The 11,915-nt window shown below is 37.2% G+C and overlaps 1 protein-coding gene across 1 annotated transcript in view; it reads left to right on the forward strand.

Annotated features, from left to right (window-relative positions):
* Positions 1-9,483: 9,483 nt before the first annotated feature.
* vax1 (ventral anterior homeobox 1) overlaps positions 9,484-11,915 on the forward strand; it is a 6,450-nt gene continuing 4,018 nt past the window's right edge. Inside the window, exons 1-2 of the mRNA XM_015391058.1 lie at positions 9,484-10,663; positions 11,686-11,873. Of these exons, the coding sequence (XP_015246544.1) occupies positions 10,450-10,663; positions 11,686-11,873 (402 nt within the window). The 5' untranslated portion in view covers positions 9,484-10,449. The remainder of the gene's footprint in view (positions 10,664-11,685; positions 11,874-11,915) is intronic.

Below are 11,915 nucleotides of genomic sequence, written 5' to 3' on the forward strand. Positions count from 1 at the left end.
AATATAATTATATTTATATAATGAACAGAAACAAATGTAAAACTTGTTTTTTTGTTGTGTTTTTTAGTTGTTAAATGAACAAAGGTCAAACATAATTTGAGAACAAACATACAAGTTTGGTTGTTTTCAGGAATTTTCTAGATAAAATTAAGTTATGAAAGAGGGCGGAGCCTGTTTGCTGCCTGCTTGCTGCCTGGCTGTGAACCTCCTACATGAAACAGTGAAGAAAAATTCCATGTGAAAATAGTCGACCATCATCAATATAATATTGATCTGATTCTGATTTGAGCTGATATTTATGGAAGACTGAAGAGGTCAGCTCTTCTATTGACTGGTTCTCATTGAGATTAAAGGAAATGATCAAATAAAAACTTCATCGCCAGAACTCTTCTAATTCAGGTTCTGTTGGTTCACATTTGAAACAAACATAATATACCTTTTTTGAGATATTTTTAGTCAATAAATGTAAAAATGAAGCAGAAATGAAACTGGGACACAGTTTAAAACAGCATCAGAGTTCTTCTCTGTACTAATCAGGGTGAAATGCAGCTTTACAGTTAAACCTGCCATGTTTTTATTCACTCCTAATACATCAGCTCCACTTTACCAAAAAAAAAAATGAAATCATTGTGTTTTTTTTGGTCACATGTATGAAAACAATGCAAAAGCAGAACACAGAAAAAAAAACCCATGTTTATTTTGCAGCGTTTGCAGAGATTTCTCTTCTCTTTTGTTGTTCGCCGCGGCTGCTTAGAGGATGAAACTGTTGCGGGGACACAAAGGACCTGCTCAAATTACACCTGCGACAATTACTGCAGCGAGGCCTGCTGTCTCCGCCACAAAAGAGTGTCATTTAAAACTACTCATGGAAAATGTACAGAAAAAATCAATTACTGCTAAGGCTTTGTTACGGGTTTTAAGCTGACAGCTATGTCAACAGCAGATTAGTAGAATTGCTCCAAGATGTTCTCTGTCTATAAAGTTCCTAATTACATATAATGATGTAAATATGAATGACCTATAAGAGGAATCATTGTCTCTGCTGTTGACAGTATTTCATGTCGCTGTATGACGATTAGGTTCTGACCCAATACTGAACATCTGAGGCAGTGGTACTGTTTAAACCTTCAGATCTTATGGAGGTTCAGCTGGAACAATGAAAGAATTTTTAGATTAGAAATATTTCCATGTGAGAATCTGAGGAGCAGTATGAGAATCTGGACAACATGAAGCAAATAAATCATCAAAAGAAATTTAACTGATGAACATTTACATCTCTTTATATCTTCTAAGAATTTTTTTAAAAAAGGATTATAAGGAACTAACTTCCTGGTTGATTAAAAAGATATTTTAAACCTTAAAATCAAATGAAAAAGTTTAATTTTACAGCAAACAAGGGGAATTTTTCAGGCACCTTCTTTGCTGCTGATAGACAAAAAAAACAAAACTGAAAAAAAACAGCAAGGTTTTTTTTTTTGAAGGATTTTCTGCTCTACTTTATAAGAAAATGGGGTAAAATTTCCCTCAATGTTTGCAGTAGTTTATTTTTGGTCCACCTACAAAAAAAAGTTACAGTAAATTTATTCTCATATTTTCCCTTTCTCTGCTGCGTGCAGGTTTGTGCTCATCATTTAGTTTGGGATAATGCGACGACCCTCGGTGCTGAATGACAATATGGCGGTCGCTGGCCTGAGCGCGGCCATCCTAAGCAACACAAACAACAATTAATCCCAATTATGAGGTGAGCTGGTTAAAGTCTTCACATTCTCAAGTGCCTTCATGGATCCGTGTTTGTCAGCGTCGGTTTTCGTTTTGCTTTTTTTTTTCCCACTGCAGCGTAAACGTCTATAAGCAGCAAGATTAAAAGCAACAAAGATGTTAAACTAAAGATACAAAAGCTGAATCATTTTTTTTTCACATTTATGGAGAAAAAAAAAAACGCTCAGCACATTTATGAGCCTATCCCCCCCCCCCAGCTCTCTATTTAGTGGGTTCAAGAACAGCTTGCTCTCTCACTGTGGAACATAATCAGCACATTTGTAAACGTAAAGCAGGGCTTTTGAATAAAACCATTCATCTTGAGTTACCGTGTTGTTATTCAGACACCAAGGCTTTCCAAGGCCTACACTCTTCACAGCAACCTACCTCGTATTGGAAAACCTACACAGCTTTGCCAAAGAAGTGCCTAGTAGCCGTGGGTCCCATTAAAGAGGGCTACTAAAAGCCAACTTGCAGCAAATTGGAAGGGAAAGTAAAAGCTAATTTAAAAATAAAATAGCCGGTGGTTCCCATTCTTCTTTCTGTCGATCCTTTTATATTCAGATATTCAAAATATCTGAATGTAAAACAATATGAAGCACTGTTGTTTGGATATTTAAAGATGTTTAGCCTAAAGTAACGAAGAACAGGTGTGACCTTCTCTGTCAATGCAAGGTCAGCAGCTCAAATGTTGATCTACTGTCTACTCTGGAAAAAACATCTAGAAATAAGTAAACATTTCTTAAATTAAGTGTATTTACCCTTAATGTGAGCAGGTAAATGATATAGTTTGCCAATGGAATGAGTGTTTTTAATCTTAAATTAAGATAATTAGATAATATGCACTTGAAATAAGACAATGCAATTGTGTTTTCTTATTTTAAATGTATATTGTCTTGTTCCATTGGCAAAATGTCTCTTTAACCTCCTCAATTCAATAACAAATGCACTTATTTTAAGAAAAAATTACTTATCTAGTTATAGATTTTTTTCCGGTGTAGGTTATCAAAAATGTTCCAATGCGATTTTGCATGAATGCAACCTGATCTGCGAACCGACATTTCCGCTCGTCGAGTCCCAAACGATGGTGGAGACTGTGCTCCTATAACCCAAGGCTAGTTTTTTTCCCATTGCGTTGTTTTCATTGTTTTGATTGAAAGGGCGCTAGTGGCTGAAATTGCCGTCTGTGTTTAAGTGACTGCATGTGGCACAATCACAGCAGCAGAGCTGGCATTAGAGAAATGCTGGAATCCCAGCAGGGTTGGTGACAGAAGGAACCATTTCCTCTGTCGGAATAAACCGGAATTTCGCTCCATTATTCAACCAATTTGGGGCCGGATTCACTTGTTTTTTTCTTCATGGAGAAACAACAAACATATTTGGAGAAACTACTTATATAGGATTTAAATGTAATGAAAGATAGTGGCCATTTTAGGGGGGGTTGCAGTTTGTAAAGGTGAGGATTATATTCCTGCATCGCTGCCGCTCACTTTAAACAACTCTGTCAGATTTTTTTGTTTAATGATATTTGAACAAACACAATAAAGCGTGAGTTTTTAAAGCCTTTTTATTTTTGGTTTTCAACTAACTCTCTGTTATTCTTTTAATATGTTTGAACATGGATGTGCAGGAGGAGCAGCGGTTAGCGTGCATGACCCATGTACGGAGGCCTTAGTCCTCGACGTGGCCGACCCGGGTTCGAATCCAACCTGTGGTCCTTTGCCGCATGTCTCTCCCCCTCTCTCACACCCCCTTTCCTGTCAGCCTTCTGTCAGAAAAATTAGCCACTAGTGCCGTAAAAACAAAAAAAATTCATATATATGGGTGAAGAGGAGAGGATGGGGGAAAAAAAGGGAATGAGTCATATTGAGGATTCAAAGTTTATCTATCTCAGTGTAAATGCGGGTCCACACCATACGATTTTTCAACCAACTTTGGCCTATTTTTCAGTCATGCAAGAATTCTTTGGATTATCATTTATTGAACAGTATGTAATAATTTCATATTTGAAGCACTTTCAGAAGTTTGAATTCTGAATATGACCAGACTTTTCCTTTAATCATATTTTGCCGGACCGCTCTGAGCATGTCGGATGATGACGTCAGACAGGCAGTGCAACCTTACATATTGCTTTGTGCAAACAAGGGAATAGTTCTTCTTCTCTGACTTTAATTCTGGATAGATGAGATCCATCTCTCTACTGCCTGACGTTTGGTCAGATCACATCAGGGACAGATTTAGGAAATTTGGGGCACTAGGCAAAGACAGGCAGACAGGCAGGGGGCCCTCTAAAATTGAGAGACAACATATAAAACAGACCCATTATACAGATAGAGAAATGTTAATAGAATAGACATCCATTATTTGTTCTAGGTTGTGTCCCTCTCTTCTTGTCCCTTTTCTTGTTGTTTTCCTTTCTATGTTTTGTACTCAGCTGACTTTTCATGCTGTCTCTAAAGGAATGAAAGATTTTTTCCAAGCACTAAGCTCACTTAGTTGATTGCTCCTTCCTGTGTTTCCAAAAAGGCCAAAGTAAATAACCCAGTCCTTCTTTTCACTGTAGACAAGCCATGATCTGCTTCTCTGTTCTCCATTTTGCATTTGGATGAAATAATAGCTGCATGAATCATGACAGCAGACAATCAAAGTACTAGAGGGGTCTGAAAAGTCACTAAATATAGCGACTAAAGCACTAAGTTGGCAACTCTGCTCTTTGAATCATTTGTTTTCAAACGGTTTGCTACTGCCTGTTTGGACCTTTCTGAACATGTGCAGCAAATGTTTATTTCTATAGTTCCATTTCACATCATGTCATCTCAGGTCACTTTATAGAGATAATTTAACCAGATCATCCAGTCAGATTGGTTCAGAAATTTTCTATCTAAGGAAAACCAGCTGATTGCATCAACTCAATGACTCGAATAATCTGTTTAGATTAATATAAAAACACACATTGATAATTTATACAGTTTTTAAAAAATTCTTTATATTTATTTAGAGCATATGAAATATTGTTGTTTGTAGTTACCTTAACCCTTTATAGGGCACTCAGTGAAATACTTGGAAAATACAAAATTCAACCCAATAGTGTTATTGGAATCCAGGACAAGACCTTATTACCTTTGGAACAATCAAATAATATGGATATTTTGATGGCAAAGATTAATATCAACGTATTAACAAGAAACACCAACATCCCCGAATATATTGAGAAAAATAACAAAAGTCATTCTATAAATTAGAATTCTAGAAATTAATGAAAAACACTCTAAGAGTGAAAGAAACTGGAACGGGAACTTACATCTTTTAGTTTATAAACCTAAATATAATTGTTAACTAGACTTATTAACTTTTGAACTTTACTTTTGAACTTATCAATTAGCTTTTTATTTATTTATTGGCTTATCAACGTTTTTCCAAATAAATTTGCAGTAGTTAATATATCATTCAAGGGCTCATCTGATTGGTCATTGGTCATTTATACCCCCCATTTGTGAGGTGTACAAAAAAACGCTAACTTGCCTTTCCCATGAGATTCTAATTGAATGGTTATGGTCATAAAGTGAAAAAATGTGAAAAAGTTCAAGCGGTATGAATACTTTTGCAATCCAGTGTAAATACTAAGACACTAATAGGAAACCAGAGGCTCGGCTGCCTTTGACTGCTGGCAATATTAGTGGTTAAGGCATTATACAGCAAATATACCTCTGATATTTTAATGTTTCTATAAATCAAAAGACCTGCAGGTAAAACCTGATTAAACCACAAATAATAAGAATATAAACTGTTCATCCCAAATTTAATTCAGTGATATTTATTCACCCAGTGGCAATATATAACTCGTCATTTTGGGCCATTTAACTTAAAAAAAAGACATGTTGAAGGGTTAGGGCATATTTACTAAACACGGTTAAGATGTGTGCAACTGCATCAAAGTAAAAAATAAATAAAAAGAAGTAAAAAATAAAATGGCTAAAATAGTATGCAGATATGCTCTCTTTTCACATGTGCAAATCACTAGCACCTTGTTCAATATTGTACTATTATCAGGATTATCTTTTTACACATAGTAGTAAAAAATACTAACATTTCTGATTGCTTTGTTGAATTTATTGTAGTTTAAAAATACTGTAATTATCCCAGAGGGACATGAAATGTTGCAGTAACTCATAGGATTTTGTGCATTTTTCCAAGAAGATTATCATTATACTTAATAATTAGAACCGGAAGTGATAGCTAATTAATAGGTCATTGAAATCAAGGGTAAAACTAACTCATTATTATCAATGGAATGATTATAGCTGTAATTTGTTTACTGAAAGCTAAACACTACAGAAAATAAGCAGAAATGAACAAATAAAATAAGAAAAGGGGTTTAAAAGTCCGTTTAAAGTCTAAAGAATATTTGAATTTTAAGGCTTAAAGGAGGTCTTCAAACAGGGGGTCCACGGAGGTACTGCATGGGGGTCGCGAAAGTTTTGATCAATTAGACTTTTTTTCATATTCCCCTCTGTAATTTTTTCCACTAATTGAAATGTCTTTAAATCCACATTAGCATGAATTCAACACACTGTAGTAAACAGATAAATGGAGGCAGAAGATGTCTTTCAGTCATCAATGCTCACATTCAGCGACACACAGGAGCTCTTTTGAGCTGGGCACCATTTCATTCACAACACCTGTCCCATCAACCAGGCATCAGAAATACTTTAATAATCCCAGGGAGGAATTACTTTGGTTACATTACTGCATCTGTAATAGAGTGACTATAGGACCAGTTTGAACACAATTTCATACAATATATATAATTAGGGGGTCCCTGCTCCATCTCACCATCAGTTTGGGGGTCCTTGGTCTTGAAAACATTGAAGATCTGTGGCCTAATGCATGAAAAGTGTCTTTTAGAATAGAAGCAGATAAATGTGAATGATCCCTGATGCAGAGATGTTAACTGCAGTAATAACAGTCCAGCTTTATTTGGTTTTATGGTGAAAAATAAAAAATGACTCAGGAACGCATTCAACTGTGATGAGGAAATGGGTTAGGGTTTGGCTAAAACAAAGGAAGGTTAGGGCTCACGATGCGGCCAGCATGATGCAGCTGGAGCTAACAATGCTAGCCAGTCCACTGTAGCAGATTATTAAGACCCACGTGGCTAATACAGTCTACTCAGTGAGCATTAGCGTTACTGTAAGTTAAACTCTTAAAAACATTAAAAGTTGAATAAGAAAGTTTATTTGATCTATTCTACCTAGTTCACCCAAGCCGAGCACTTATTAAAAGAAAGTCCGGTCATGTTCAGAATTCTAACTTCTGAAAGTACTTTAAATATGAAATTATTACATACTGTTCAATAAATGATAAGTGTTTCTAATTAAGAATAATTGTCCCTTGAATGTGTTTTACTGGAGGCATCCATGTTTGTCAAGGAACACTACTGCCACCTACTGGTTTGTGACGTCACGGTGCGGTATCGGCTGTTGATCAAGTCCCAGTGCTGTATCTGGTGTTTGTCACAAAGCGCTATTATCCAAGTCATCTTGAAAACATTCTTCTTCCAAATGTTGGCTACATATTACGTGTTTTTTCTCTGGTCAGAAGTTCGATGGTAAATCCTCCCTCTTCAAGTTGGCGATCCAACGACGAACCCGTCCGTGGAGGATCAGGAATCAGAAAGGTGGAATAACTCTTTTTTTTCTGGTGAATTTCATTTGTGAAGTCCTCTGGAAATCTTCAGTAATTGTTGTTGATTGCAGATGTGTCTAGTAGTTCCCATTGATTCTGCTTGTAAAGTGGGGAGAATGGCGCTAGGCTTACCGCACCGTGACGTCACTGCTGGAAGATGGCAGGAGGGAGGTGTTACTATATTTAGGCAAAAATGGCCGCTCCCAGATTCAGTGATCGCAACGAAAATTATTATTTTTTATTTTTTACTGATTAACATGAAATTAAATCATTAAATCACAGCGAATGTAGTAGTGTTATGTTTAAATAATGATCCATTGATTATTCCTTGCTCACCGGAGTTTTCCTATAAACACTGCCCCTCTAAGCTCCAGGCTCATAAACTTTTACAAACATTTATTGACCAAAGGTCAAAAGGTCAAATTTGAATGTAGTACACCATTTTAGTTATTATTATAATCTTTTTTTTTTTTTTTATCAGATGGGAGAACTCTGTAGCTCTCTGATGGATGGCTGAAAGAAGTGTGAGATTACTGAGCTTTTATTTCCTCTGTGTTTTAAAATGTGTTGTAGCAGGTAAAAGTTGAAAACACCAGGTTTTTGCCTCATTCTGTGCGATTTTTTATACAATTGTTGCTGCTTCTTTATTAATGTTAAAGCGGGGAGAATGGCGCTAGGCTTACCGCACCGTGACGTCACTGCTGGAAGATGGCAGGAGGGAGGTGTTACTATATTTGGGCAAAAATGGCCGCTCCCAGACTCAGTGATCACGACGAAAATGATTGTTTTCATTAACACTAAATTCATTAAATCACAGTGAAAGTATTAGCTTTAGGTATAATGATCCATCGTATTCCTTACTGACGGACTTTTCCTTTAAAGCACAGCGAGATGCTGACACCAAATGTAGCTTCTCACAAACATGCACGGCCTGTTTGCGTGCTGGAGATGATGCAGCTGTGCAGAAACAGACACTCAGCAGCGACTGAAAGCTCAGCACAGAAAACACGCTTCAGATGTTTCTACTTCATAAATCCAAGGTTCCCTTAAAAACACTCCACATAAATAATCACATCTGGCTACAGATTGATTTGGCTCAGACCTACTCAGTTAGACAGTTAGTTCCTTTCACTCCACATCATATAAATTAATTACACAAAGACTTATGGTTTCCAAACAGGTAATTATAATAAAAATGAAAACATTACCGCCATGATTTAAAAAATGACATCAGAACAATAAAAAATAAATAAAACCCAAATAAATTCAACGATGTGAGCTTGATGAATATGATATTTAGGGTTATTTTAATCTGTCCCTATAGGACTGATTAAAAAGCATATTTTCTTTTATTGAAAATACTTGTTTGATTAGAGTATTTCTTTTACCAGCAGAGGCTCATATTTCTGTTGTGTTGAGTCTTTTCTCAGCTGTTGTACGACATTAACGGACGAGACGGTGCATTTTTATTGTTTTTGACCAGACTGGAGTTTGGTTCCTCTGCAGGCGCTCCCTATTTAGCCTTCTTTTACCGTCTCAAACAAAGGATCCTGCCCCCACTTTGTGCAACCGCCCACAAAAACAGGTCCTGAATAAAGTTAGGCCTTAAAACCTACCTTGAGACTGCTGCTGGGTAGCCTCACTGCAGATTTGTTTGTTAATAGTTCAATTAGATAATTGCCATCTTTCACTCTTTTTCTTCTCCGTTTCCCATAAAGCAATGAATAGCACTCAAGGAGGGGTGCAGCGTGAAGAGGGCTTTTTGCCAGCTAAGGTGACAAGAAGGGCCAGAGACCGTTCCTTGCACTAGACCACCACTTTGAATTGAATCATTGTGGCCTAATCAATGGTCTTATTGGATTACTGGCCACTGCTGTGTTCAGAGTTATTGTTGCACTGACAATGAAAATAGCTAAGAGTTGGTGGTTGGGTGAGTGGGTTGTGGGCTGCAGGGTGAGTGGTAGAGGGAGGCGGGGGCCATTCCAGGGGTATGCATGTGAGCTGGGAGTGTAGACAGCCTATGCACTAATGACAAGTGTTGTCTGTCTTTTCTTTGCTCCGGAATATGCAGGTTAAGATTAGAAGCGCTGAGCGCGGCTTCTTGGGTGGACTGTGGGTATCCTGCAGGGCCAGGCTTTAACAGGACGAGGTGTTTCTTCTCTGGCTGAACTCATGGCAGCCAAAGACAAAGACAAAGTTCCAGACATTGCTGTGTTGGAGGACAAGACTTGTTTGCTATTGCTTTTGTAAATTTTGCTCAATGATGATTTGTTAGTTATCCTTTCTTCTCTCTCTCTCTCTCTCTTTCTGCCACCCCCCGACCCCTCCCCACCCACCTCCTCATCTCTCTCACTCTCTACTCTTCTTGCTCTCTTCTACCTCCTCCAATAGCATAGCGGTGAGATTTGCACATTGCACAGTTCCGTGGGTTGCCAAAACAGAAAAAACAGGATCAAAGTTTGCCGATAGGCTGTGACAATCAGGTGTGCTGCTGGGAAATGTCTGCCTGCGTCCTGCAGACGGAGGGATGAAGCGCCAAGGAACTTTTACCGCCTCTGGAAGACTTTTACCGCAGTGATTGTGCGTGAGCAAGTTGTTTGGTTGAAATACAAGGCCAATCATTTGTCTTGATTTCATGGGCTGAGAAGAAGCGAGCTAAGAGGACGGAACGAACAAAAACCCCTCCATCAAGACCTGATCCATTTCCACAAACAGTTTAGTGTATTCATGAGGTTACGCTAATGTGGAGGCAGCAAAATTACTGTAATCAGTTGAAACAGCGAGTTGCGCATCCATCGCTATGATTATTCGGAGATAATCTATCAGCCCGATGTCTTTGTAACAAGGAAAGGAGGGCGCTAAATTACTGCTGAGTTTTACTGAGAAGTCGGCGATCATTGGACAAGGGAGTTTGGTCAGTGACAATCCACGGTACCATATTCTCTGTAATCTCCTTTTCACCTGACAAAAGGAGGCGAGCCTGAGGTCCAGGAGGATAATCCCAGCATGGAAGTTAGGTACAACCAAGAGACAGAAGCAATGGTACTAAAGAACCGACTAAAGGAGGGAAAAGACGGGAAAGATTCCCAGGGCAACCTGTCCAAAGGCTTCCTGAAGGAACAGCAGGACTCCTTTTCACCGTCTGGGAATATGGAAAACTGTGAGAAGAACAGGGGCGGCTCCGGGGACCCCGACTACTGTCGGAGAATCCTGGTCCGAGGTAAAGATTTTCTCTTTATTTGATTTATGCTCCTGTGAGTCAATTCTGATTGAAGAAAAGAGGAATTATCTTTACTCTCTAAAAAACCAAATTATCATCCAGAAAAGGCTGTAAAATGGACCAAGTTATGCAAAATATGATACGAAAACTTAGTGTAGCAGAAAGAATAAAAAAGCTTAATTTTAAAGCATAATGTTATAAAAAATATTTTTAAGTATTATAGCAAAAACAAAAATGGCTTTAGACCAATAAACCTGATAAATATTAGTGGCGTTCTGTTATTATTACATATTATTATGTCATATTGAATTTAATTAACAGCAATATAATTGAACAGATAATTTATTTACATTGAAATCCACTAAACATTTAATTTTCATAAAAATGTGTTATAATTATTAGCTTGTACAATTTAATCTAAATAACTTTGGCCATATATAATATTATTATTATGGTTGTATTTTATCATAATTTGCATTTAATTGTCATAATTTCAGATTCTTTAATAATTTTTCTCAAAAACTGAATAAAAATGAATTATTCTTTAAACAAAGAAAAGGTTTTCTTTGTTATAGTTAATGATTTGAGTTATTTAGAGTCAGCTGGAGGGAAACCTGTTTTATATCAGTCAATAAATATCAGGTTTTCCTCTTTAGGCCTAAAATTTAAACCTAAACATCCAGGTTTATATGAACTGGGTGAAAATAAGCTTGTTTCAAATGTGAAAGTGGATTCCAGGATTCCTAAATATTACCACAAACACATGAACATGTATTTTACAACATCATACAGTGTACATTATACATTTTTTAATTAATTTGATCACATTCATTATAGTTTGAAGTCATATTTGCACATTAAAATAATCAATTTAGAAAGATGCAATCTAAAAAAAACTATTAATGCCTCAAATGACATCATATGATTGTTTTATTTAAACATTTAGGATAATGTGAATATTATTGATGTTAATGAGCTGCTACTTGGATTCTCTGGCTGATTCAATGTGCTCGTTGTTGCAGACGCTAAAGGCTCCATCCGGGAAATCATCCTGCCCAAAGGTTTGGATCTGGACCGACCGAAGCGAACGCGCACGTCCTTCACTGCAGAGCAGCTGTATCGCTTAGAGATGGAGTTTCAGAGGTGTCAGTATGTGGTCGGCAGGGAACGCACAGAACTGGCCCGTCAGCTTAATCTCTCAGAAACTCAGGTTTGTTTTCTTTAACTTCAATTTCTTAGGTTTTTTTTTTTT

This window comes from Cyprinodon variegatus, unplaced genomic scaffold (genome assembly GCF_000732505.1).
Source record: "Cyprinodon variegatus isolate N-32 unplaced genomic scaffold, C_variegatus-1.0 Scaffold523, whole genome shotgun sequence".
In the NCBI taxonomy this organism is placed as follows: Eukaryota; Metazoa; Chordata; class Actinopteri; order Cyprinodontiformes; family Cyprinodontidae; genus Cyprinodon; species Cyprinodon variegatus.